Consider the following 27,674-nt stretch of genomic DNA (forward strand, 5'->3'; position numbering starts at 1 on the left):
TCTGCCTTAACCTCCCTCTATCCGTCCCCCAGCGAATGTATTTGAAAAGCACTTTGCGGCCACCATCGACTCCTTCCAGGATGCCGTTAAGTGTCTGTCGGAGTTTGCCTGTAATGCCTCCTTCCCAGACACCAGCATGGAAGCCATCCGTCTCATCCGACACTGCGCCAAATACGTCTCAGAGAGGCCGCAGGTCAGTATCAGGCCCAGTTTTATACTGAACAGTTTATTTCTTACTGTAAAGCTGCCTACCTCAGTGTACAGCTGAAAGCTCAGAATACCCGGCTAACACAAAGAGCCATGAAAATCCGGGGAGTCAGGCAGCATCCCACACTCCAGGCTGTCTTTAAAGAAACTATCATCAGAAAGACCCAGAAGATTATTTCAGACCTCACCGATGTCCTCCACCCTGAGTACCAGCTTATTCCCATTAGGCAGAGTCCCCCAGTACAGGCTTAACCGCCCAAACCAAAGCAAAAATAGAAAGCTAGCCAGAGTCTAATGCTGCTTCTATTTCTACCGTACATGTTACAATTTTTCATGTACAATTTATGATGACTCGATGTTGCTGAGGGTGCTTATTCATACTCCACTTATTTTGTAAATTACTACCTCCGGGACAACAAAGTTTATCTTATCTTATGTGCAGTGTCCTCCTGAGCAACACATTCAAAATATTTAATATAAATGTACATCTTAAGATAGCCAGAATACAAGAATGTTGTGCTTAGATTATAAACTGTACCGTACAAGATGAATTAATGGTCAAGTGTGCAGTTGTATATCTACCCCACATCCAATGACATCATCCAGTGTGTATAAAAACATGCCTTGTGCAAAGGTTTACTGGTACAGCTTTGGCACACTATAATAATGGTGAGTGTGTCTCAGGGCACGTACAGTATGTATGTGAAATCTGTTTAGGAGGGTTCATTCTCTCCAGAGGCAGAAAAGATAACAGTGGCTTCTATTTCTCTGGCAGGCCTTCAAAGACTACACCAGTGATGACATGAACGTAGCGCCTGAGGACCGCGTGTGGGTGCGGGGGTGGTTCCCCATTCTCTTTGAGCTCTCCTGCATCATCAACAGGTGTAAGCTGGATGTCAGGACCAGGTAGGCAGCGTTCACTTTAAATTGGATATTTTAACACCTGTTACTTTCAGACAAGTTCAGGTCCTGAGGAGCACTTCTGCACATCCAATGTTTGCAAGGTGGAAAGGGCTTTAATGCGTGTTGTGAAAAAGGCAAATGTCAGACAAGTCTGTGTGTGCGCATTTCCCAGGGGGCTGACGGTGATGTTTGAAGTGATGAAGACCTACGGGCACACCTTTGAGAAACACTGGTGGCAAGACCTGTTCAGAATTGTCTTCAGGATCTTTGACAACATGAAGCTGCCTGAGCAACAGACTGAGGTACGCAAAAGTCTTTCATTCTTCATCCTCTTTGGGGGAATTCTACGCACTGGTGATGTTTGGACACGGCCAGATGTTATATATGATTGTCTGAAATATCAAAATACAATCTCTCAATTTCTCGGCTGCAGTGTTGTTATAGTTTTTGTTGATAGAAAAAAAAATTCTCACAGAGATTGTGTTGCACCCTCAGAAAGCAGAGTGGATGACCACCACCTGCAACCACGCACTTTACGCCATCTGTGATGTCTTCACCCAATACTTTGAGTCCCTCAATGACGTCCTGCTGGATGACATTCTGGCTCAGCTCTACTGGTGTGTGCAGCAAGGTGAGCAACCCTTTCTAGATACTTCCATGTTTATCTTAAAGGATCTTAAGTTTCCTGGTGTCTTTGAGTTTGTGTGCAGTGTTGGGGTCCGGACTTAAACTTAAAGATTGCCTCTGAACTTTTATGTGCTGTACTTTATTAAAAAGATTAATGTTAAGCAAATAATCAATAAACGTTTTTAGTATCTTTGGGATGTTTATTGGCAAATAGATAAAAAGGAAGAAATCCCAGTAGACTTTAAATATAGAAACATCTTAGCTTTTTTTTAAATTTACCCCTTTCCTTACCTATTGTCTCTCCCTCCTCTCTACCCAACCCTTCCTCCACCCTCTTTTCTTCATCTGTGTGTCTGTAGATAACGAGCAGCTTGCCCGTTCAGGCACCAACTGTCTAGAGAATGTGGTCATCCTGAATGGGGAGAAATTCTCCCCGGAGACCTGGGACAAGACGTGTAACTGCATGCTGGACATCTTCAAGACCACCATCCCACACGTGTAAGCTGCCGCACTAAATATAAAGCCAACCTTCTCTTCAAAATCAGACAATAGCTTTTAAAGTTAGATGTAAATAAAGATGCATTCTTAAAGACAGCAGTCGGGTTTCAACAGAGAAAATTCAGAGCTAAATGAAAGTGATAAAGAGTATTATCGGAAAATACTATTTACAATTGTGGATTTGCAATGAATTTCTTAAGTAATGTGATTCTTTGAAAAACACATCAAACAATGTAATGGAAATATCAATCAACAAAGACTTAAAGCAAATTAAGACTTTGTTTAGCGTGATGGATTTCCTAGCTCAGGTCATCTTCTAGCCTGGAAGTTGTTCATTGTTTGTTATTCTGTCCAAGAATGAATGTGATTTAGTGAGTAAACTGTTTTTCAGGCTGTTAACATGGAGACCAGCAGGAGCAGAGGGAGAACACTTGACAACACAGAGCCTGTCAGACAAACAGCTGGTGAGGAAATACAGTATTTTTCTGTTTTGCTTGTGAAGGAATCACTATTTGTTTTGGTACTTGCATGCGTGCATGTCATTTTTGTGAACGTGATATATTTTACTTTGCCATATTTGTATATTACATATTTAATTTCTTATAAATCATTTATAGACCTGTGTTTGTATAATTTTAAATACTCTGTATATATAGGTTTGCAGTAACTTTGCCAACTTTTCTCTCAGGACTCCATTTCCCAGAAGTCAGTGGATATTCAGTCGCGCTCAGACGACCAGCATTCTATCAGCAGTGCCGATAGGGTTGCCTTGGAGAACCGTCGGCAGAGTCAGTACAGCTCAGCCTCAGGCATGTGTGAGGACGGCTCCAGGAGCAGGACCCCAACAAGTAAGCCTGTTACTTTACTCAAAGGCTGACTGCTAGTGTTTTTGTGTGTGTTCTGACGGAAGTTTACCTGTGTGTCCCACAGAGGTCCAGGAGCAGCGCTTATTCTCAGCTTTGCTGATAAAGTGTGTCGTGCAGCTGGAGTTGATCCAGACTATTGATAACATCGTGTTTTTTCCTGCCACCAGTAAGAAGGAGGATGCTGAGAACTTTGCTGCTGCTCAGGTACAAACACTTGTGTTTCTCTCATATAATAACAGAATCAGTTTTCAGTGGTATGTTGAACACTTTAATGTTTTTTCTAAATATCTGTGCGATGTGATTAAAGCCAATAATCTGTCATGTGTTTGTCTTTTTGAAGCGGGATGCTGCGTTTGCAGCAGACGTCCCAGTGGAGACCCAGGACCAGGGCATGTATCGCTACCTGACTTCAGAACAGCTCTTCAAGCTGCTGGATTGCCTGCTGGAGTCGCACCACTTCGCCAAGGCTTTCAATTCCAACAACGAGCAGAGGACCTTATTGTGGAAAGCAGGTAGGGCCAGAAGCATCTGTCTGCATCTTTGTTGCTTTGCTTTTGTCCAGTTGGTCAAAATAAACAGACACTGAGTTATATTGTGATCGGCACTTTACCTCAGGCTGCACTTGATTCTTGGGGCAGTTTGGAGATAATGTATCAGAATAGATACATTTTAAATGTAAACTGTTTAACTGTGCGCATCTGTAAATATGTGTGTTGAAGGTTTCAAAGGAAAGTCGAAGCCCAACCTGTTGAAGCAGGAGACCAGCAGCCTAGCATGTGGCCTGCGCATCCTGTTTCGTATGTACACAGATGAGAGCCGCCAGGACGCCTGGGACGAGGTCCAGAGACGGCTGCTCAAGTAAGAAACAAACGTGACCCATTCATATCCCACTGCAACTGGTGATCTTTCCGTGTTCAGTGGGTGGTAATCATTTGATTTGAGAATTTCACCTTCTCAGACACTTTGATATTAAATATGATTTTTAAGTGGATGCACAATACGTCCACAGAGAGATGCAGTTGTCAGTGACCATCACATTAGCAGGTTAAACGACTGATCTTTGTAATGGTTTCTGTCGTAGTGTTGCTTAATTTTATCCCACTAATGATGTCTGCATTTCTTCCCCATCCCTCATAATATTTTACAGCGTACACTACTCCTGCTAAACATATGTCGGGTGGAACAATACATTTATGTGTGCGTATGCCAGCGAACGTGCCCTCAATTTGACAGAATTCAGAATGTAATTGGAGGTTTTGTTGCTGGTAGTTTCCAATGGAAACGTGATGATTGCTTTCAAAACAGAAACAGAACATCTTTCTGCAAAAACACCACTTGCATAAACTGGTGTAGTAATTTAATTAGGTATGTGCATGAAATAGATGGATATCGGATTATACTGGAAGCCTTTAGGGCAGTTTGCAGTTATATTTGAAGCTCATTTTGCCATCATTCTTGTAGAATCAATTGCATCACACTTCTCCGGGCAGAAACGTCAATAGCCACCTCAGAGGAAGGAGAAATCAAACGACAGGGAGAGAGAGGCTGTTTTTATCACTATCTACAGCCAGTCACTTGTGGCAAAGACACAGTGTGTGCACAGCTCTGCAGCTCTCTGAAAGGGATGCTGTGTGCTGTATAGATCCAAAGAAATCAGCACACTGATGTTTCATTGTTCAGTCAGCACTGCTGTCATCGCTGCATCTTTATTCAGCGACTCACAAACAGCCGTCAGCCCCGTTCTCTCCCAGCCTCACCCTCAAATTGATGAGGATATCCAGATAAACCAGAATCATTGCCTGTCTCTCCTACTTGCATTTATTATTAGAGAGAAGATGAGAAAGAGGAAGGAGGAACGATGGTGCCTGCATGTGCGAGTGGTTCAGAAATCCTTATTCATGGAGACGCTGTTATGTGTCATACCTGTATTTTGCGTTCCTTCTCTCTTTCGCAAACATACGTCATTCAGATGCAACAACAGGCACACATTTATTTTTAAATAACACACACACTTGTTTACCAGAGGCCATGTACAGCGCACACACACAAACACACACACGTTTGATTAGTGCAGGGTGCAAAGCAGATTTGGGAGGCGATTAGGTCACAGATTGCAGCGTAAGGGAGCTGTGAGTGTGAAGGGAGGAGGAAGGGAGAGGGAGATAAATGGCTAACAGATGGTGTTGATGTCAGAAGAGGGCCGCAGGGTCGGGGCAGAAAGGTCAGAGGTTGCGTCAGTTTTCCTCAAGCTTAAACTGTGAGGAAAAATGGCTAATTGTTTTCATAATGGCCTCAGTCAGTGACTTCAATTAGCAGTTACTGAGCGAAAACAATCTTCATCATCCCCATCCCTCCAGTTTTTCATGTGATAAGCGAGGCAGAGAAGCAGATGCTTTCTTGCTGCATCACATTACAACACAACACAGCTCTAAAAGGCTGTTTCTTATTTTCTTTTTTCTTTCATAATATTCTGTATTTGTGTTTCTGAAATGTGTTTCTCTTTTGTCTGTGTGCTGTAGTGTGTGCAGTGAGGCCGTAGCGTACTTCTTGGCTCTGACCTCAGAAAGTCACAGAGAGGCCTGGACCAACCTGCTGCTGCTCTTCCTCACCAAGGTGCTCAAGATCAGCGATACGAGGGTAAGGAGCCGAAACACTCGACGACGCCTTTCCTGTGTGCGCTGGTGTGCAGGGCTCTGTGCACACATGCATGAACATTTACTACTAGGTCTGATATCCAAAAATAACAGACGAGGTGGTTATTTATCGCCATCTTAAGGGTTCAGAGTGTAAAATTGATGCAAAAAGTGGAAGCTTTGTTCAAATCATCATCCATTTTTAAAGCTTGTTGGTGCTTGTGTTTGCATTTAAATATGCTGCGTGCAGCGATTTTAAATTTGTTTACTGGGACGATGTTTGTGGTGTCCTCTTATACTATTTTAATGGACTTTTGCCAGCCAGTCAGAAACCGCTTATAATACAGTACACTCTAGAAAAGTTAAATAATGCTCCTTGTCACTTATAGTCAGTTTGTACCAGATAAAAATGATTAAAGTGCTTATAAGTGTTAAAGTATTCTGTGTAGTACCAAGACATGGGTGTCTGTTTTTGTCTCACTCTCTCTCTTTGTCTCATCCCACTTCCAACTTCAGTTCAAGGCTCATGCGTCCAGATACTACCCTCTGCTGTGTGAGATCATGCAGTTTGACCTCATCCCCGAGCTCCGGGCAGTTCTACGAAAGTTTTACCTGCGCATCGGCCTCGTGTTCCACATCGCACAGCTGCCTGAGCCCGAACCAGACCCTCAGCCGGCACATGCTGAGCAGGAAGCAGACACAGAGGTGGGGGAGGAAGCTGGGGAGGAGGCCCAGTGACGCTGCGCCACAGACAGCCTGGAACACAGAGCTCTACTGAGGCCTCTACCTCAGATCCGTGCGACTGTGTGCTGTGGCTCCGTGTCACCTCAGGGCCCTACACGTGGCTTTTGCCGAACACTTGACTTAAATAGCTGATTGGCTATCTGCTATCACCCACCTGCACCCTTAACCCAGTCACCACACACACACACACACACACACATACAGATGCGCCTATACACAAACAGCCCAGACGGAGTACTTGATATCACGATGAAAACAGTAATGTCTTGTACAAGGTGTAGCGATGTCTCCACTGGATAAAACTACTGATAAACAACTGACAGTTATCCATATCTCTGATCTGCTCAGAAGGAATAAATTTCAAAAATTGTGTGCTTCTTACTGTATATTTAAAAAGCAAAGAATGGATGGTTTCAACCACATGCAAAAGACATATTTAGTAACTATGAAATGTGACGTTTGTCACACATTGATAGTAATGATTCTTCTGTCTACACAGCAGACGGCTAACATTAGTATTGATAGCCTCTTGATGAAACTAGTTGTACAGATCTGCCGCTATGTAATATATTATAACACTAGATTTCATTTATTTTTGTTTATTTTTTTCCTCTGGATTTGCTGCACTTGATCTCTTTTTTGAACACACTGGAGATTTTACTTTTGTGATAATTTATTTGACTGTACCATCTCCTGCAGATTGTCCTATACAGTATGATTTGTAATTGAACAAGACCATGGAAAGTGAAGGGTTAAATTATTCCATTTTATATGTTCTTAGGTTTTTATCAGAGATTGATGATAACTGGGCTACTGAAACTGGAAGATAAGAGGGTAACCTGATGTTAGCTGCTTTTGAGTCACTAGGCTGTTTTTATGTTTGAGTTTAATTTTCACTTTTGTGTACAAAATCAAAAGGTAATAATATATTTAATGTTTTTTTTTTCTTTGGTTTGGGGAAAAGTAATATGTATAGAGAAAAATTACAAATGTTAGCTGTGCTTTAAGTATGAATGGGATGCATTCCTGCTCATGGATGTAGAAAACAAAATGTATATGATACAGCATTGTAAAGTTTTCTATGTTGCAAAAAAGATTATGTACAACTTTCTGTACAATACATCATCTGGCATTCTAATCAGGTTCTAGGTCAATAAAGTTTTGAACTTGGTTTATTTGAAATGCTGAATCACTGACCTCATGCTAGAATTGCTAGCTGTTTTCTCCATTAATGATGAGCCAGGACAACATTCAATTAATAACATTTTTATTATAAAATAAACTGTCCAATGTATATTTATAACTAAAGTCACATGTACATATGTTTATAGTATATTCACAGATATACACCTTACAAAACGGGCTAAGCTCTAAGCTGTTAATTCTGTATTGCAGGATAAAAAGTGCACTTTTCATGATAAGAGAAACTAGCCAAACTGAGTCTTGAGTAAGATGGTTCTTGTCTCAAGTAGAAGGCGTTAATATTTTTACAGGCAGACTCTGGTCTCTAACAAGCTTTTGAAGCTATGTAAGCTAACCAACTCCCACAGTTAATATGTTGGTCAGTGGAAAGTGATTAAAGCAACACACAGCAATGATTGTTCATTCTCAGGAGAACCACCACCCTCATCCAAACAAAGGACTAGTCCCTCTCAGTGCAGTTTCCCATCCTTGGACACCACATAATGGAAGCTATGTGATGCAATGTGTCAGCCTGGGTGGAGCATCCATCCTGCTGTTTGGCTTCTCCCTACTGTCTGAGCGTTTTACAGCATCTGACGTGCCAGGCCGCAGCCAGGGCTCTGTGGCAACAGTCTCCACGGAGACACGCCTCTCCAGGGCAGAATACAGAGACAAGACATCCACTTCATCACCAGACAGCCCCTCTGGAGAGGACAGAGGTTCATCCATCACACATTTCTTTAGGCAATGAGAAATTAAAGCATGCTTAAAATTCGGCATATACATATATTTTTTTGTATGTTCAGGTGTTATCCTTTAAAATAGTTTTTGAAATTTATATTTCAATAGTCCCGCGATCCTGTATGCAGGATAAGCGGTTGACGATGGATGGATATTTCAATAGTTAACATCTGCTTGATCTTTGTTGAAAAGGTGGCAAAGCTTTAGTAAGAGACTGACGCACATGTGGCAGAGACCTGTCAAAAAGCAAGGTAACAGCTGGTTTAAAAAGCCATCTTAAATATAACATACCATATGTTCATTAACTAATGAAAGATGTTAATGGCAGCACTGCTCAAGTCTGTCAGTGGACCAACACTCCTCCACACCCCGACTTGCCAGACTTGTTACGCTTTGGTTTTTTAAGCATGTGGCTTACTGAAATACCTCTGATGCAAACAGTCCTCTCACCTGATCTGCTGTTGTGATCACCAGTGCTAAGGTCTTGTCTTGTGATGCGATGCTGGTCGTGGGCCCTGAGTTTAGACTCAAGGATCGAGCTCGTCACCGGCTGCAAAGCATCTGGCTGGATGTTACGGCCCCTCTGATCCCTTGACACAGCCACCTTGAGTAGAAAATAAAAAGAAACCAGAAGGAAGAGATTGACTACAATTCTCATCCGTTAAATCAGAAAACAAATGGGACTAGATTAAAGCGGTATTGAAAACATCAGAAAGGGATATGGCTCTGGTACTGTAGTGACTCAGATCGTTTTGACCTGAAGAAAACAAAAGACTGTATTTACTGATCGGGACCATACATCATAGTCATGTCTCCTCCGGGGGGCTGACCTCTCCCGTTGCTCTGCTGAGGACTGAGGGGGTCTCTGCTGATGAACCTGCTCCTCACATGCATCACCACTGTAAACATCTGACAAAGCCCAAAAGCCATTGATCATTACACACAAACCTCTTTACAGCTGGACAGAGATTAGGGAAGCTCATTCAGTCAAGATACGTGTAATTCACATAGTCCATTCACAGGCATGCAAACTGGTCAGGGGTAAAAAAAAGTTGAGAAGGATACGCAAGCAGAGAAACTTACAGAGACAGTGTAAGAGAGGTCTTTTTTTAAGCTTACATGTTGTATAGATAACGTGCATTCGTCTACTGCAACAAGAGAAAAATACCGACAGGCAAAGGCGTCACTGTGTTGAAAAGTAGTGGGGACATAAGGGCTCAGATTAAGGGTGTGACAATACACTTAGCTTACTAGATGTAAGCGCCATACTGGTGTCACAAGAACGAGATTTGATGATAAATTAACAGTATTTTATAGAAATAATCAAAGTTTAAATATAATATTAAAGTTGGGGGGTCTGGGTGTCCTCCCCCAGAAAATTGTAAGCACTAAACACTTAATTTCCTGCATTCTGGTGACATTTCCTGTTCTGCCTTTCCTACATCAATTTATGATGAAAATGCTTTTATTTATGTAAAGGGAAACACAAAATTCAGATGGCAGGTGACAATTCAAAATCTATCTAAGTATTACAGGATCTAATGCAGTGCAGGTCTTAAGGGATTCTGTGTTGCTTTCTCCTGTAGATCAACTTTTCTCGTGTAATATTATCCCTGCTGAATTAGCACACATGCAGCAGGATTTAGTCTTCCCTCCTCTTTTGTCATGTTCACAGGAAGAGAACAGAAAATTTGGCCAAATAGAAACCCTGACAAGAAGTTGTTAAAGTAACTGACTGGTGCTGCACGTTTTGGGGTGATTTTATAATCAGTAGCTTGTTTATTCTTATTAAAGATGCAAACAACCCTTTCTCAAATCACTTTCATTGGTTCTTTGCCATTTCATGTTGCAAGATATTTTTCAAACCATTTTTAAAAAACGCTTTTTAAAAAAAGTGATGGGGACATGTCCCCAGTATAAATAACACATGCCGACACGTTTTATCCACCCGGCGGATAGCTCCTTCGGCAGTCTTTTACCGTCCTCACTGATTCAGCTGTCAGACTGTCAGTGTAGCAGACTAGAAAAAAGACCCGCCCTACGCTGCCTCTGATTGGCTGTTGGGTTGAGACATTAGGAGTGACTATTGGTTAGGCACATAGACTGTATAGGCAGAGCCAGGGCCGTTAAATAAAAGCAACTTGTAAAGTTGCAAAGGTGATGCTAGAGCGTAGACAATATAAAAAGTGCTAGAGAGGAGAGGACTCCGTAAATAAAACGGGTAGGCCTAATGCTGCATTCCAGGCAAGTCGGAACTAGAAAAAGTAATATGGAACGCCACTTGAAGTCGTATTTATGTATTTATAGTATGTATTACATTAAAATAATACATACTATTATCAAACAGTAAAACTTGTTCTGCATGTAAATTGATGTAGAAATATTTTATCAATGTAATTAGGTAGCTGGTTACAGTAAATAATCTCTGAAAGTCATTTTCTCTACCCAAAAGTTAATCAGGAAAATGTTAAAAATGCCCAGAAATGTTAAGGAAATATAGAATACAACTTTTTCTGACTTTTTGAGGATTACCAACTGATGTAGCTAGAAAGATACACAGTTAAGGAGTAAGATATATTTATCACTTTGTGTAAAATAAAATGGCCATCCTTTTACTTAATACCAAGTGCACTGCTGAGGGTTTAAATGAGCATAAACTTGCCAAAGAAACATAAGTTTGTCATGCCTGCATTCAGCAAAAGTTTTGGAAAAGGATAGGAGGGGAGTATTCAAAAGCCTCTTCCCTCCCTGCACCAGACTTTTTAACAATTTATCTACCGCCCCCATTCCCAATGGCTGGCACTGTACTATCGCCACCCTGCAGATGGCATAGGTGCCTTGCAACCGGCACTGGCACCAGCTGCAACACAGAGACAGGAGTCACAATTAGACTGGCACAGAGACAAAGGGTTAGATTTGCCTGGTGCAGAGGCTGTTGTGGTGTCGTACTATGACCGTGTGCATTGCTGACCTCCCAAGCCATGGCACCTTTATGGAAAATGTCTGGCACTGTACAAAAAGGCAAGTCCCAAAGCATATTGTGTCCCCACTGATGTAAACACTTTTCTTCATACTTGAAAGAAGAATAAAAGAGGAACAGGGACAGTCTTTACAAACAGACCATGTTTAGCAAGGCGTACCAATAAAAGCAGTCTCAGATGGCAGTGTGGAGTCTCTGTGGATGTAGCACCCAGGTTTGTTCCTCTAAGAGAAGAAATAAACAGAGGCACCAATTAAACACTTACAGCAAGCCGTTAAAGATGTACTTGTCTAGCCTGTCACAATGAAAATGCATATTTAGAATACTATGACCACTCACAGAACGGTAGTGGCTCAGTTGCTGGTCCAAAAAGTCTGTAGCAAAACACAGATCAATGAGTTAAAGAGCACAACAGTTTGAAGCGAAATGTGTGTGTGTGTGTGTGTGTGTGTGTGTGTGTGTGTGTGTGTGTGTGTTTGTCTGCTCACTGACCGTGCTCTTCCTCTCTGTTCAGAAGCCTGATTTTGCGCTGTTGTTCACGGAGAAGTGCCTGTTGCTGGATGTCCAGACTTTGTGCGTCAGTGGGAACATCAGGGTACATGCGACGGACCTCCTCACGAGATGCTGTGTCTGACAAATAAAGGAAGGCACTGTCCCATTTATAATTTTCATATTAATTAGACTCATTTCTAATTGCTCTCTTTCTTACTGTCTCCCACTTCCTCCAGTCTCTGACTGAGCAGCTCCACAGGCTAGCTACATTTTCCCCACATCATTCTATCAAGGTTTGACAGGACAGGATAGATCTGATGCAGCTTTCAAATGTAAAGTTGGCATTCTTCCATAATTTATATGTGGAAGTGATTTGGTCAGTTTGTAACAAACTAGCATTTCTTCCTATTTTGTTGGTCTTACATGCTGGAGCTCTGAGTGTCTTTCAGACCCCTGCATTAACTCGGTCTGGGAACCCATCCAAAGCCATTTGCTTGGTCGCTTGCATTACATTCACTGTTTATGCTGCCAAACTGCCTGTCAGTGACGGACGCCTCCCATGACCTCATGAGATGAGAAGTTTCAGTGTGGCTACATGGAGACAGAGGAATCATAGGGCTGTGGAAAGTCTAAAACCATCTGGCAATGCCCAGCTGGTTTAGGACCGCAGTTATCCTCATCTCTTGTCTTTATATCAACGCCATGACCAAGGCAATTATAGGAGGGTTTTTCAATCTTTTTCTTAAAGTTGGAAAAATTGGTTAGTACAGAAGCAAAGTAATCATGATCTGATAGTAAAGTAAAAATGTTGCTTCATAAAAGCAAGCCATTCACCAATCAATCAAAATGTCTGTCTGTACCTTTGTATTTAAGCTGGCTGAACTCCCTGATATTTTGCATATTAACATGTGCAGCACCAGGGGAAGGACTCCTGGTTGATGGCTGGACAGCTCGCTTGTGCATTGAATCAAAGGCATCTGCTCTGGGTCGTCCTCTGGGCCTACGCAAAGGAGAAAAAAAACCACTTTAGAACAGTACTACTCACATGCTATGTCACATGTGACGTGTTTTTCAAGGTGGTGTGAGCGGGTCATAAGCAGCCACATGTTGTGCTGAAGTTTATGAATCCGTATTAGATCCTGCACTGCAGCTGCCCCTGCGGATCTTGCAAGGTGAAGACAGATGAAAATTTCCCTTTGGGGATCATAGTGTTACACTACTGCAATGACGAGTCCCTGACACAAATCTGAATGGAGATTAGAAGATTGCCAATTTGACCTGGGTCACATTCATTAGCTTGGAGCGCAAGAAAGCCTCCTTAAATCCGAACAGCAAATCAAAATTTGCCATTTAACAAGACATGATTAGTTTTGTGTCTCAACTTTAATGCATCAGGGGGTGTATTAGGTGAAATTGGACCTGAAGGGGTAGAGCACATCTAATAGGTTCACTAAATGGGAAAAAAATTATATTTACGCAAATTACCCCTGCCGCTTAGGAGTGCCTGACTGTAATACCTGGGGGGAGTGTAGTGACTCTCCTGTCGATCTGTCTGGCCCAGCTGAACCTCCAGTTGTCTCTGCTCTTTCCTCAGATATCTACGGAGGGCTGACAGCTCTCTAAACACTTCCTGCTGACCATCTGAAGCAAGTAGAGACAGAGACATGGATGGGAACAATAAATGTTTATGTGGCAATTTATGCTTTACAAGCAGCCATGGATGTGTTTTTTTGTTTTGTTTTGTTTTTTGGCGGGGGGGGGGGGTGTCTTACCTTGTAGCTGGGGTATTTTCACAGGAACGGTTCGGTAGTGTGGTGCTGACACAGAGCGCTCCTGTTGTGGAGTTTTTATGTTTTAGATCAAAACATCCTTGATGTGAAAATATTTGCATCCGTTTAGCAAGTGACTTACAGTCCTGGAGGAAAGTTGGCTCACACCAGAGGAAGGTCTGGAAACCACCACTATTGTCTGCTTCTTTTGCAAGGTAGGGATGGGAGGAGATGGCTCTCGCTGCAAATTTATGAGCAGACTCACATTACTTGACAAAGATGTTCAATAAAACTGCAAGCCAGTGTACCAATGACTATATAGCCTTACCGTACCTCATAACTTAACTGTGCCCTTTTCTCCTCTCTGCCCCTCACACTCTCAGGTGCCTTCTTTTCAATATCTTGTTCCGGTCTCACCCTCCTTTCCACCTCCTGGTGTTGTGTTTTAGGTTCATGGTTCCAGCTTTGGTCTTCCTGCCTGTGCTGCAGCAAGTAAAAAAACAACACTTTCTTAATGGCAAGCTCAGTGTGAGGAGACCCCCTTAACTATGAGGAAGGAGGAGTGCTCTTCATCAAAGAGATGAATCCCTCACCACAGCCTTCTTTTGCTTCCTTTGCTCCTCCTCATATTCCCGCTGTATGCGAGCCCTCTGGTCTTCCAGACGCTTCTCTTCTTTCTCCTCCTCACACCTCATTCGTTCTCGCTCCTCTTCCTGCTTTCGCTTGTTTTCCTCTATCTGTTGGTAATGGTAAGGTTAAGTTAGTTCATTTACATACATCATTTACAAGTGATCAGGAAAACTGAAGTGGTTGTTGCCAATAATAATTCATTCATTTTATAAAAAAGGGAGTCCCACACACTAAAGATTTCATGTTCGGTTTGATTAATGCCTTCCATTAGTATTCAAGCAGCTGCATGTATAGATGGAAGGCTGTGGCCCAGAACCTACCTGTTGTTTTAGGGCTTCTTTGTATTTCCCCTGCATGTGGAGCTGCTGTGGAGTTAGCTGCTCAGTGAAACCTGCAAGGACAAGTGAGACGGAAAGTAATCTATCTATAAAGAAAAGTAATGTGTACTGTGCACAGAGAAACAACACTACCTGACAGTCTATGGGAGAGGGGAGGCCTGGCTTCAGCTCCAGGACTGTGTTCATTCCTCCTCAAAAGGCTGTGAGTCTGTACACTATTCCTGGACACAGGATTCCTATATGACTCCTCGTTAATCCTGTGCATTTGATTCAGGTCACCTGAGGGAATGGAAACATTTACAGGTATCCTAAAAACTGTATTGCTGTAGCTCAGGTTGTTAAAACAGAAAGTGAACGCCAACTTACTAACAAGGTTGCCTTTTTGGTCTTTAATTGGAGCACCTCCCCCACTTCTGCCCCAGGGGTTGTACTCCATCATCTCGGCCTCAATCTTGGCATCATATTGCTCTTTCTCTTCTTTCTCTCTTCTTTTACGCTCCTCTCTTTCTTTGATCTGTACACACACCAAAGGCAGGATGGTTCAAAAGTTGATGCACTCCATCAAGCTCTGGTCTCTTAACTGTCACAATATCTGGTCTTTCCCTAAAATTAGTCAATATCTGGGTTTCCTCAGGTATTACCACGGAGAAAGCAGCCGGTTACACCACATGTCAGTGTGACATTTAACTGATACTGGCTGTTACCCCATAAACAAAAAACATCCAACTATAACCTGACAGAACTAGACTAGACTAAATACACACTACCCCAAACACTTCTTGGTCACAAACTGGCATTACTAATTTGTGAAGTTAGTTATTATATGAAAGCTTGGGGTCTGCTTATGGCAAGCAGACGATATCTTGTAGATATCACCGTCATACCTGCTGTCTGAGCGCTTCTTGGTAGCTCAGTGCACTCTCTCTTCTCTTGGTCTTGTCTGCAGAAAGCTCTCCAGCGACCAGGGGAGATGCTCTATGCTGATCACTTGCTCTAGAAGCAGACAGACAGGGTGACAAATGATGAGGAGGCATACACACAGGAGGTACTGACAGACTCACAGATATTTTGGAGTGACTATATACTAATGTAAAAGCTATCACATAGGAGTTGCAGACATATTAAATTGTGTACACTGAATACATTATCTGATTAAATACACTTGCAAAAATAAAGATGGTAGGATGGACTCAGTGCGGCCACTGGGTCTGAGAGCAGGTGGCCTTTGAGGGGGAATGTGGAAATTCCCAGACTGCTGCACCCCTCCAGGCACACCGTCTAATAAAGAAAATACAAAAATACAAGATAATAAACACAAACAGATTTAACAGTTTCATTAGCTGTCTGCTATCTCACTGTCTGCCAGATATTCCCCCCAAAATTACCATGTCTCTGAGCTCAGACCAGAGTAGAAATCTGGCCGCACAATTAACATGGAAATGAATTAAATGCAACCAAACAGACCAGCTGGATGAAGTGAGATCCATCTGGATCTGCTGAACTCAGATCCAATAAACTGTATATACCCTTAGTTATAAAATCAGTTCTGCTATAAATAACATTTATGAATTGCTAGGCCAAGTCCTCTTGGCCATTGATATGGTGATAAAGTGGCTCCATAATAATATGGTAATAGTTCTCTACAAAGAGCTCTTGGGAGTTTATTTAAGCCAATGTGAATTACTTCCATCTAAGGTGAAAGTGCCAGAAACCGTGAGTCAGTTTATGACTGTGGAGACACTAGACATACCAATGACTGTGGAGCTTACCAGTGTTCACTACAAATGTGCAGACTTTACATTATTGCAGTACTTTAATGTTCTAGATTTGATGTGTTTTTCTTACCTCCAAGCAGCCACTGGTTTCCATTCATTTCCATACAATATGAAAATCAACTTGCAGAGTTTAAATTTTTCTTAAGATGCATTAAATAATCCATAACAGTGGACGTCAGGGCTGCTTTTATTTTTGTCACTATGTTATTGTTGCACTGTTCTGTGCAGACATCATGCCAACCTGCACTTACAGTTGCACTGCTACACAAGGGTTATGTAACCTTTACAGTCAATGTTCATACCACAGTTAACTTAATGAAAACCAGCACCTGTCTTGTGTATTGGAAAAACACAATTCAGACATGCAAAAACATTACAATATTTTTTAAATGGTTAACAGTAATACAAAGTACACATGATTTCTAGTAAAAGGCAAAGAGGCAAAGACATTTCAAATGAAAAGGGTTGTAATACTATACTCTGATTGTAGGGAAGATTAGGATCTAAAGGATTCCTCGTTCCATAGTAGTAATAAGCTGCATCGTATGGAGTCTTGTAATTATTATCTACAGTAGGTGGAACAGGAGGAGGACCATCAGCAACCCTGAAAAACAAAGTCACAGAAACTACAATGAATTTACAGCAGAATGGTTAACTTCATTCATGTACAAGAACACAAAGCAACAGTGATCTACCTCGGGACGGCCACTTTTCCTAGCATATTTGAGAAGTCCCTGTGGTAGTCCTCATTAATATAGTCCAGCGAGGGGACACCTTGTGCAGGCACTGTCTTCCCTGTAACCTGACTGACAGCTGTACTGTAGTCCACATGGGACTTTCCTGGGGGCGCTCTTCGTTCTGTGGCCTCAGTCGGTTTGTCATCTTTAGGCCTTGGATTTGGGTCCTTCCCCACAGCCTCTAGATCTATTCCGGGCTTGTAAGGGACATCTCGTTTCCAGCGGCCATAATGCCGGCTTCCAGCCCCAAACTGCTTAATTCGGTCAGGCTGGAAGAGGTGATGCATCATGACCAAGAGATCCATGGAAGGAAATTAGGCAACAAATATAACAAATATTGAAAACAGACTCAAGACAAGGTGGGGTGATAATATACTTAAAATAATATAATCCTCATGATAGGATAGGATAGGATAAATAGTTTGTGACGTTGTGATGTGTTTATTGAGCAGCTGAGACATTTCTACAAGACTTTATTCAGTCACTGTGAAAGACAGCCTCAAATGCAGGACTGACATGCAGTAAGATGGCATCTTTAGAGAATCATATCATGTACTGCGTTTCTTCCCGTTGTGTTCTACCTCTTTCTCAGGGTCTGTGGCTCCAGTAGCAGCAACCCTCAGCTCAAGCTGCTTCTCCCTGGAAAAAAAAATGCATCCCATCTTTTGTGTCTTGTTGACTCATGGGGATGTGCCAGCTGAAAGAACTCTAAAGAAAATGTTGTTTAAGTGACTCACCTGATCTTGTTCCTCTGCTGTTCAGCAATTTGTTTCAGCAGCTCCTGCTTATACTGTTCTTTCCTCATCTGAGATGCCGCCCGCTCTTCTCGTACTGTCACTTGTGATGCTGAAAAGGGATTTCAAGAGACAAGTTCCATAATCTCACAAGTCAATACGTGTCCAAAAACATCATGCAATAAGGATGGTAGTTACCAATCATTAGTCCAGTAGCAAACTCTGTTTTATCCTTGCTGGTAGCAGGTCTAGATTTTGCAGCAGTCCTCATGCTGTCTAGCATTTGTGGACTATTAAACACAGATACACAGACAGATCAAGACACTCCACGTGAGTCATCCAATCACTGGCAATGTATAAGGGTAACGGCATGGCAATCAGTTCTCCTCTGAGCCACACCCAGCTACCATTTTACATCATACACTGCCTCACATTTTGCCTGCAGAGCTTTCTACATACAGGGATTGAAGCCTCATTCTCCAATCAATCCAGCTCCTCTGATAGAACTGGGTAATTGTTTGCCTGGAGCTGGGCCAAGGCTCACCCTCCATCACCGCCCCATACATTAACAGCTTACTGACAGTGACTCAACAAATGGAAACAATGAAAGGCTTGTAAGAAAAGTGCTGGAGAGCAATAACTGAGTATGGCAGCAATTATCTATACCTGTCTTCTGTTACAGTTACCGTGCCTTGGCTCATTCAATCAGATTATTTTATTGATTGACAAAATACATGTGACTTGATGTTATTAGTTGCCCCAGCTCTGGTGCTTTCTCGGATAATTCTGTTTCAGCCTTACAAATCTCACTGCTGCAGTCGACCAGAACTGTACAGAAAAATAATAACTGTGCTTACTCTGACTTCCAAACCCATTCATTGTTGTTCTGATCTAGAACACCAGGGGCCTCCACCTCCTTTTTATCCTGATGAGCTCTGTAGAGACAGACAGGTGAAGAGTAATTATATTATCATACCTGACCTTCTGTCTATAGTATATATGTACAGTAATAGATGGAAACAGCTCAAAATCATACAACAGAAAAAAGCTACACCTGTTAGCTCTGCGTTCTCTGGTTCTCCTCTCCTCTTTGTACTCAGGCACTGGAGTGTGGCTGTCTTGCCTCCTCCTGTGTCTTAACTCCAACTCCTCCTCTTTGTCTGTGATCAGCTCCTCGTCAGAGCTATACTGCTGCTTTGGTCCATAGAGCTGCCAACGCCTTCGCCCCCGTTGGCCTAGACCCCAAGTCCTTGTGCTTTGTCCATTATCCACTGCCTCTGTCAGAGTGGCAGCATCTCTCCTGGATACAGCACGCTCCCTAGGAGGAGGGAGTATGTTTGTATGGGTGCTGAGGACGGGCAGAGGAGAAGCTGGACAAGAAATGCACCCAGCATCTGAAGCTTGAATCTGTCCAGGCTGAAAGTGAAAATGTGAAAAGAAACTTTACTTTACACCTGAATGCTATAACGGTTTCAAAGGACACAATGGAAATCTTTCTCTACAAACCATGTCTTTTTAAATTACAGTGAAAGCAGATTATCAATGTCCTTGGTTGTTTATTGATTAATCTCATTACCTTTGATGTGACAGGAGCTGGTCTCCTCTTTACCCTTCTGATTTGAACTTGGTCCTGTAGGAAGAGGTTGTATTCTTTTTTTCTCTCCTCTCTTAGTTTTTCCTGTAAGAGAAACAAATTCAAAACCATGTCTTTAAAGCTGCCATCTCATTCAGGTAGGGCACCGGCTAAATTATTCCAATGATGTGTTTGAGTCTGACTCAACACACACAGATTACAATAAAACTTAATATACAAAACCAGCAATATATCTATAGCTGACCTTTTGAATATAAGACACCTTACAGTAACTTTCATTTCACAGTCTCACCTCAGTTTACAGTAACTGCTTGAATGCAATAGGATTTCTTATGACTTAATTACTGGACCCAGGCAGGTCTCAAACTCACAATCCAAAGCTCCGCAGGCTGATGCCTTATCCTTTAGGCCACTGATGCACCATCTTTCATCCTCTTACACCACATTAGTAAGTTTTGACTTGACAAGTCTACAAACCCTTGTAAATGCAAGCAGTTGCTATGACACAAAGCACTGTACAATCAACAAGCTTAAGAGCTGAGACTCTGCAGCGTATCAGCTCCTTAGTGTTGCTGTGAGCAAGTTACATCATGCCAGGGGGGAAAAGTCCCACTTTGATGACCATAGCGTGTTACCCGCCTCCTGTTATGTCACACTTGGAGACACACAAATGTACACAAACGCAAAAATGCACTCACTGAAGTACCCAACCTGGCACACAGAAACACACAGACACACACCTGAACTGATATCTTCTCATCAATAGGTAGGGAGAGGCCTTGGGTTTGTAGACGAGGTTCACTAGTTTTCAGACTATTTTTCTGGAGGAAGAACATGACAAAGAAAGACTGGATAGTGAATCAACAAAATGCAACACAGAGTGAAACATGTCTAATTAATGATAATTTACAAATACATCCTTAGACCTTGGCAACATAATTTTTGTAGTCCAGCTGAAGCTCCTGCTGAAGTTTCTTTTTCTTCCTTTCATACTCAGTTCCCAGCAGCAAATTAAAGCCCAAACCTGGAAAGTATAAAATATATAACATATAAATTGTATGACATAACACTCTAGTCCAAGAATGCAATCTGCCCAGCATCAGAGATGTGCACAATACCTCTGTCTGGATAAGGGGTCATTCCCTGTGTTGCTGATGCTGGAGGCATATCCACACAGGGTTGTTTATATTACCAAACCTTGATTAGAAAACATTCACACATGATGTTAAATATTCGTTGCTCTTTAAAAACAACTACATGGCAATAATCAAAGCATTGATATTTCACATACCTTGATTTGCATGTATGAATGGTGTATCACACTTCAGTGGTGATATATCTTTGGCTGGTTTCTCTCCATGCTCCTCTAAAAAAGTCCCATATTCGTCCATTAATTACTATGTACATCCAACAATGTTAATCACTTAACATCACTTGTAACGTTATACAGGCCTTTTGGTATCCACGCTCAGCTGAAACTCAGCTCTGCCCACCGAAGTCATACATAACATCATAATATGTAATAAATTAATATTTATTGAATATCTTGTCTCGATTGTCAGCTAGGCGCAAAGCATCATTATGTTGCTATGGGCAACCACAACACAAAAGGTCCTAAAAGATACTAACCGAGCAAACATAAAGCTGTAAAGCTATTAAAATATATCTGATGCCCGTCAAACTCACTGTTTGATATTTATATTAGTCGGTACTGGCTTTTCGAGATGTCCTTGGCTGCTGAAGCAATTAAACTCCAGCGGAAATGTATAACTCAGTTAACCTAACGTTAACGTACCAACAAACGCTAGAAATCGAGTAACGTTAACTAAGTTACCAACCGCCCTTAGTGGCCCTTTGAGAAAGACTTTACTTTCAGTAATGAACATTAGCTGCAGTTTTGTCGATTCGTTAAATACCTTACCCCTTACTTTAAAGAGTACAGTGCCAAACATATGAAAACAAAAGCCTTCTTGAGCAAATCTGCTTTTCTGGAAAGCGCCGCCAGAGGTCAGTGCGTCCCCGACTGTTGGTCTACCCGGGACTAAACCATGCATTGTGTCAGAGGGGTGGTTATACTTTAATATGAGTGATAAATACGGTATTAAATCGCTTTAAGTGGAATTTATTGTAATATGTTGTTCTATTTTAATTTTAAAAATGTAATATACTATATAAACATATCAGCGTCATATTTGAGTGACATTAAGACAAACGTCCCCTACGATTGCATTTGGTACATTCATTCACTGTCATGGCGACCTGAGCAACTGGACGTTCGGCCCTGTTACGGTATCAAAATATTTTGGAGAAATATTATATATATCCACCTACTTGTGCGGACATAGGCGTTTTAACGAAGGTTTTCTTTTTCTTTATCTTTTTTCGCTTAGATAATTCATCATGGCGGGGAGCAGCACGGCTCAGAAAACATGGGAGATGTCGAACAGCATGCAGGAAGTTCAGAGCATAGACGAAATTTACAAATATGACAAAAAGCAACAACAAGAAATCCTCGCTGCGAAGCCATGGACGAAAGAGTAAGTAAGGTTACAGAACATGTCATGTGGTATTTAGTGTTTAAGTGATCGTTGTTAAGCTAATATTTTGTTGAATGTTGTGTCACGGTAGTCTATTGTTAGAATACCCTTTATAGCTTGGCTACAAACTAGCATTCGTTTGTTTGTCAACAGCAGTAACGTTACAGTAGTCTGTGTGTGGTGTGTATTTACAAATGTTTCCACTCCTTACCTTAATATACCTAATATTGAATATACATCTTTCTTTGTTCCATAGTCATCACTATTTCAAGTACTGCAAGATCTCAGCCTTGGCCCTGTTGAAGATGGTGATGCATGCCAGGTCTGGAGGAAACCTGGAGGTGATGGGCCTCATGCTGGGGAAGGTGGATGGTGAAACCATGATCATTATGGACAGCTTTGCCTTGCCTGTGGAGGGCACAGAAACTCGAGTCAACGCCCAGGCTGCAGCATATGAATACATGGCTGCCTACATTGAAAATGCCAAACAGGTCGGACACTGACTTCCATTAAAGGGCCTCTCTCAGATTTCATGATTGAGAGAGGGGGAACCTAACTCTGCATAACTAATTGTTCAAAAATACATTACATTGATTTATAGTGCATCACTTTCTGTAGATCTAATTGATTGCAACCAATTTTTGTTGAGACTTGGGCAAATTTCATCTAACTGTTCTACTTTAATGTTTGTAATGTGGACTAGACATACACCTACATAATTTTTGAAGCCAGTACCAATATATGATTGCTATTAACCACAGCACTGAAGCAATATGATGTTATTCAGTAAGATTATATAAATTTGTCTACCATTAATACCATGGTAGCTATCACTTTACTAGCCTTTGTTGTATTAGGCAATTATAAGTTGCAAAGCAAAAATCAGGAAAATTGAATTTGACTGTAGTCAAAAACAAACATTCCTGTCTCATTATTTTATCCATTATTGTTTCTCAAGTGATTTTTAGATGTACTATTGTAATTACATATGCTGTGAAAGTGGATTGTTATCTTCTTTAAAAAAAAAACAAGCAAATGACAGTGAGTATTTGACTGCTGTCATCTTATGAGGAACCAACCATCATTTAAGAGTTCTAATTGTATGTTGCCTGGTAAACAAGTGAAGAGCGTCTGGTGGATTCTAGGATTTAAAAGCTACTGTTGAAGTGACAGAAAGTACATTTTACTGTTGACAATTAAGCTTTGCTTAGATCACTGCAGACACGTTATCTATATCCCACCACTATCTGACCCATATTGTCCAATGCTGTTATTAATTTCTGCACGAGTCTCAGCTCACATAATCATGTAAAATGTATGTCTTCTAGCATGGCTACTACACGGTGGATATTTTGTTTAGTTTTTTCTTCTTCAAAAAATACATCATATGTAAATTCTGTTACCATATTGACAGTTTGAAGTGGCATATTCCTTAAAAGAATGACAAAAGTGCCAGTTACATACTGCACCACGTACTGGCAGCAATAATAGTTTTTGATTGATATTTGCATGTATCTATATTTTTTAAAAATATCTTTGGTATTATATAATGTTCTATTTCATACCTTAAATAATAACCTACATCTATCTCTAATCCCTCAGGTCGGTCGGCTGGAGAACGCTATTGGCTGGTACCACAGTCACCCGGGCTATGGATGCTGGCTCTCTGGTATAGATGTCAGCACTCAGATGCTCAACCAGCAGTTTCAGGAGCCTTTTGTGGCCGTTGTGGTAAGACTGGAAACCATAATCATTTTTTAATTTCAATGTAAATGCTTCATTTACTGTGATTTGTAATTGTACCCCATTTAAATGGTACTCAGGAAAGTTAAGATCTTTTCTGTCTAAGTATGACAATACAAGTTAATGTGGGTGTAACTGAGAAGGGGGTGAGATTGTTGATGTATGAGTTGTAGGTTTCCATGTAGTACTGATTAATATTTTGCTATTGCAACCATATATGCTATTTACACTTCATTTGGTTCAGCAGTGCTTAAATGCCATGGGCGTCATATAATTAAGTGTTTATTTTCAGCTCACTGACAGCCATAGTAAAAGGCTCCTGGTGGCCAGATTTGAGTGGTCCCTGGAGGTTTGAATGACCCCTGACTTTGTTTTCCTGTTCTACTGTATCTTGCTTCCTACAGATCGACCCCACTCGGACAATTTCTGCGGGGAAAGTCAACCTTGGCGCCTTCAGGACCTACCCAAAGGTAAAGCAAGACTGTATATAGCGGCAGTTCTCCTGAGACCATCACTCTGAAAGTAATAAAATAATTTGCAATTAATGATTCTTGTGCTTTTGTGGTTTTATTGTTGTATATTTGTTATGCAAATTAAACCAGAACTGATGATCTTGTAATTCAGTCTATCTCATTACTTTACTCCTTATTAGGGTATTAATTATCTGGTTATGTTACAAAAAAGCTATTGCGTTTGTTGTTATTTCTCAGCATTTCCTCTTTGGATTTTCAGGGTTACAAACCTCCTGATGAAGGACCCTCTGAATACCAGACAATCCCCTTGAACAAGATTGAAGACTTTGGTGTTCACTGTAAACAGTGAGTAGTGATACATATCACAGTGTTGTCGCTATATTGAAGATGTTTACATCAATACTTATAACGTACATATCCTGTAAATGATATTTTTTAAATGTTTACCTTAATTGCAGTGCAATAATATAGTGTACTCTTCACAGCATGACTGTTTACTGTACACACTTGTGTTTTTGCTTAATTTTATGTAGGTATTACGCCTTGGAGGTAACTTACTTTAAGTCCTCCCTTGATCGGAAGCTTCTGGAACTCCTTTGGAATAAATATTGGGTCAATACCTTAAGTTCCTCAAGTCTCCTCACGGTATGTAGGCCACTTCAAAAAGCAAAAGGTTTGGTAATTGTTTGACATTTTGATTTATGGTTAATTATTACACTATAACTCATTGAGACATGTGGTCACTCGCTTGTGATGTTGTGATTTATTGCTGCTTAGTAGCCAAGAGTCCCTGTTTATTGATTTTAGTAATAAGCTTAATTTAAACTTTTTAACAAGGGATATAAGTATTAAAGTTGGACCCAACTCCAGTGATACAGAAATGGCCATGGTTCACTGTGGATCATCACCCCCCCCCCCCCCCCCAGAGTTTATTCCCATTGTGGATGCAGTCACTCTGTCCCGAGCTTGACTAAACAGTCTAAATAGGCATCAGGCTTATCCAAACAGTTAGCTTTTTGGCATTCTGGATGAAGATGAATTGACTAGATGTCAAGAACAAGCTGCTCCCTGACAGGCTTTGTCAGTTGTTACACTGTCACCCTAGTCAGGGGCCCCTGTGTCATTGTGTTTTAATTACCTTTTCCACTAAAAACACAGCCTCACCTTAAGCAAACCTTTCACTGACTTCTTTTCATTCACCACAAAACACAAACTGTTCCTACAGCTTGTTAGACTGATGTGTTGCCATCCAGTAAAATCCTTCGTCTTTGTGGAAAATCTGTTATCTAGCTTTTGTGGGCAAATTATGCATGAATGGGTTTCTGTGTGTTTGTGTTTGTTGGATGGTCAGAACTCGGACTACACCACAGGCCAGGTGTTTGACCTGTCGGAGAAGCTGGAGCAGTCGGAGGCCCAGCTAGGCAGAGGCAGCTTCATGCTAGGGTTGGACACGCATGACAGGAAGTCTGAGGACAAACTGGCCAAAGCAACACGAGATAGGTAAATCTTTTCCTTAGAAAAGAACTTACTAAATTACTAATTTGTTAAATAATAATTCATTATTTTTAATCCTGTATAAAATGTGTTGTTTTCATCACATTTCCACAAATAATTTAAATGAAATTAGGACTGAATCTTCTTTTTCTTAACTGTTTAATTTAGGGCTGCAACCAAAATTATTTTTATCACTGATTTATTATTTTCTCAATTCATCGATAAATATTCTTTGTATAAAATGTCAGAAAATAATTTTAAAAAATGTCCATCATAGTTTCCAAAGAGACGTCTTTAAATGTCACTGTTTTGTCTGACCAACTGTCTGAAACCCAAAGAGATTCCGTTTACAGTGATATAGAACAGAGAATGATTCATACAGTTAATTGATTATCAAAATAGCGGCTGATTAATTTTATGTCGATCGACTAATTGTCTTAAATACGTTTGTGATTCAAACCAACCCAAAGAGCATCCAAACTAAGCCTGTTAATCTGTTCATTATTACTAGTTTCAGTAATATCTGATACACAGACTACTACAACACCATCACTGTTTATTGCTCTTGGTAGTTTACGGATACCGGTGTAGATGCCACATCTCTGTATGTTGCGTCTGTTTTGCTGGGGTTATTGCACTAATCTCCATTTTCACTGTGGTTATTTTTAGCTGCAAGACAACCATAGAGGCGATTCATGGCCTGATGTCTCAAGTCATCAAGGACAAACTCTTCAATCAAATCAACACATCTGCCAATTAAACCTGAACGACGAGCTGAGCTTTGGATTTCACCTGGAAATGTTTTCTTGTGCATGTCTAGCACTTACAGGTTTATGGTTTATGTTTAACTGCTAAGAGTAGCATTATGTGTGATTTCACTTGGGAGTGTTTTTTTAATTCAATTTTTTCTTTTGTCCTAGAAGTAGCTAAGGATTATACAGTCAGGACTCGTGCAAAAAAATAAAACATACAAGAGTGCTGTATGTGGGTTCTAATGATTTTATTTCAGTCTATGTTTGCAACATAGTCTCTGGTGTAACGTATATTTGTCTTCACATCTTCATTCCTATGTAGATATAATTCAGTATCGGTGTGAGCCACTGCGGCTTAGTTTCTCTTCATGCTCTGGCTGTTTCTAAAGATCTGTTGGCATGTAGGGCCTGTGTTATTCTGCAGCCCAACATATGAACACGCCATGGTTACATTAAACGCATAGCCAAACCTAGCACCAGTCAGTCATTCAAGTGGAGCCTGTCACATCATTACATAATGGAACAACAAACTCAAGCTTCTGCATAGGCTCAAAGAGAATCAGCTGCCATGTGTGGGATGTCTCTGTGGAGTCACTCCCAGCACAGTTTGGCTCTCGGTCGTACACGCTCCGGCGGAGTGGCCAGCTCGTCAGGTTATACTGTGGCAGTGATGCAGCGCAGAAACAGAAGCCGTACACACTGGAGTCTATTCACCTAACGTGTCTGGTCTCCATCGAAGCAGACACTCACCAAGTCTGCCCTTTTTTTAACAGACAGCTGCTTTGGCCTGGGTTTGTGTCATGTCTTTTTTTTATGGTATTGTAATGGCTAAATGTATATTTTTGATGTCATGTATTGCAGAGGAGACAGTCCCAGTGGGACAGTGGAGATGTCTGCTTTTTCTCATGTGCATGAGCTTTGGCATCACTTCTTATAATGATTTTCTTTTACCATTATTTAGGCCATGTCTTAAATTGGATGGTGTTCAGTACAGCGGTTTAGGAAGAGGAAACTTATTAGATTATATTTAATGTAATTTGGATTGCTGAATAGGTTTCTGCACATATGGTCTAGTGAATAGCTCATGTTTTTGCCAGATATTTAAATGTATTACATGGATGACTGTCACAGTGCTGAGGAAGTATTTAGAGTATGCACTTCTAAAATAGTTTCACCTAATGTTTGGTCTTTCTTGGTGATTTAAGAATCAGTGAAACATATTGAA

General features: G+C 41.1%; 3 protein-coding genes across 9 annotated transcripts in view; 2 read left to right on the forward strand and 1 right to left on the reverse strand.

Annotated features, from left to right (window-relative positions):
• Positions 1–7,649, forward strand: part of arfgef1 (ADP-ribosylation factor guanine nucleotide-exchange factor 1 (brefeldin A-inhibited)) — a 52,355-nt gene extending 44,706 nt beyond the window's left edge. For 4 of the 6 annotated variants that reach the window (XM_038727676.1, XM_038727685.1, XM_038727699.1 and 1 more), the window contains 12 exons: positions 33–193; positions 983–1,113; positions 1,283–1,412; positions 1,606–1,741; positions 2,097–2,235; positions 2,627–2,699; positions 2,924–3,083; positions 3,166–3,305; positions 3,442–3,613; positions 3,821–3,959; positions 5,621–5,738; positions 6,251–7,649. In XM_038727676.1, the coding sequence (XP_038583604.1) occupies positions 33–193; positions 983–1,113; positions 1,283–1,412; positions 1,606–1,741; positions 2,097–2,235; positions 2,627–2,699; positions 2,924–3,083; positions 3,166–3,305; positions 3,442–3,613; positions 3,821–3,959; positions 5,621–5,738; positions 6,251–6,472 (1,721 nt within the window). In that variant the 3' untranslated portion in view covers positions 6,473–7,649. The remainder of the gene's footprint in view (positions 1–32; positions 194–982; positions 1,114–1,282; positions 1,413–1,605; positions 1,742–2,096; positions 2,236–2,626; positions 2,700–2,923; positions 3,084–3,165; positions 3,306–3,441; positions 3,614–3,820; positions 3,960–5,620; positions 5,739–6,250) is intronic. The other 2 variants (XM_038727692.1, XM_038727702.1) reach the window with 1 other exon arrangement.
• Positions 7,650–7,698: 49 nt separating this feature from the next.
• Positions 7,699–21,483, reverse strand: LOC119909448 (centrosome and spindle pole-associated protein 1). Of its 2 annotated transcripts, XM_038727715.1 has the most exons (30): positions 21,372–21,483; positions 20,742–20,816; positions 20,569–20,647; positions 20,377–20,474; positions 20,191–20,271; positions 19,433–19,534; positions 18,911–19,272; positions 18,714–18,791; positions 18,055–18,146; positions 17,860–17,968; positions 17,704–17,761; positions 17,081–17,391; positions 16,865–16,989; positions 15,777–15,888; positions 15,495–15,603; positions 14,977–15,124; positions 14,743–14,889; positions 14,593–14,663; positions 14,236–14,379; positions 13,976–14,125; positions 13,785–13,883; positions 13,646–13,706; positions 13,391–13,514; positions 12,734–12,873; positions 11,874–12,011; positions 11,721–11,755; positions 11,542–11,605; positions 9,201–9,310; positions 8,852–9,005; positions 7,699–8,364 (listed from the first exon to the last, which is right to left on the reverse strand). In XM_038727715.1, exons 3-30 carry the CDS (start codon positions 20,615–20,617, stop codon positions 8,171–8,173), a joined length of 3,465 nt encoding a protein of 1,154 aa, XP_038583643.1. In that variant the 5' UTR covers positions 20,618–20,647; positions 20,742–20,816; positions 21,372–21,483; the 3' UTR covers positions 7,699–8,170. The 2 variants fall into 2 exon arrangements, 1 of the variants encoding a protein (XP_038583643.1); XR_005445435.1 differs by lacking the exon at positions 9,201–9,310 and having other exon boundaries at positions 8,229–8,364.
• Positions 21,484–21,600: 117 nt separating this feature from the next.
• Positions 21,601–26,680, forward strand: cops5 (COP9 signalosome subunit 5). The gene is made up of 9 exons (XM_038727721.1): positions 21,601–21,739; positions 21,841–21,987; positions 22,244–22,478; positions 23,590–23,718; positions 24,135–24,200; positions 24,463–24,548; positions 24,737–24,848; positions 25,555–25,703; positions 26,367–26,680. Exons 2-9 carry the CDS (start codon positions 21,851–21,853, stop codon positions 26,455–26,457), a joined length of 1,005 nt encoding a protein of 334 aa, XP_038583649.1. The 5' UTR covers positions 21,601–21,739; positions 21,841–21,850; the 3' UTR covers positions 26,458–26,680.
• Positions 26,681–27,674: the final 994 nt, after the last annotated feature.

This window comes from Micropterus salmoides, unplaced genomic scaffold (assembly GCF_014851395.1).
Source record: "Micropterus salmoides isolate LMB-PRFRI ecotype aquatic unplaced genomic scaffold, ASM1485139v1 Ms_hic_scaffold_1, whole genome shotgun sequence".
Classification (NCBI taxonomy): Eukaryota; Metazoa; Chordata; class Actinopteri; order Centrarchiformes; family Centrarchidae; genus Micropterus; species Micropterus salmoides.

Coding starts and splice junctions, on each gene's coding strand:
- LOC119909448 (XM_038727715.1), bottom strand. CDS start 20,617: ATGCCTCCAGCATCAGCAACACAGGGAATGACCCCTTATCCAGACAGA. Junction 16,990..17,080: donor GGAAAAGTGGCCGTCCCGAG/GTAGATCACTGT, acceptor TTTGTTTTTCAG/GGTTGCTGATGGTCCTCCTC. Junction 8,365..8,851: donor TGATCACAACAGCAGATCAG/GTGAGAGGACTG, acceptor TGTCCTCTCCAG/AGGGGCTGTCTGGTGATGAA.
- cops5 (XM_038727721.1), top strand. CDS start 21,851: ATGGCGGGGAGCAGCACGGCTCAGAAAACATGGGAGATGTCGAACAGC. Junction 24,549..24,736: donor TTTGGTGTTCACTGTAAACA/GTGAGTAGTGAT, acceptor AATTTTATGTAG/GTATTACGCCTTGGAGGTAA. Junction 24,849..25,554: donor GTTCCTCAAGTCTCCTCACG/GTATGTAGGCCA, acceptor TTGGATGGTCAG/AACTCGGACTACACCACAGG.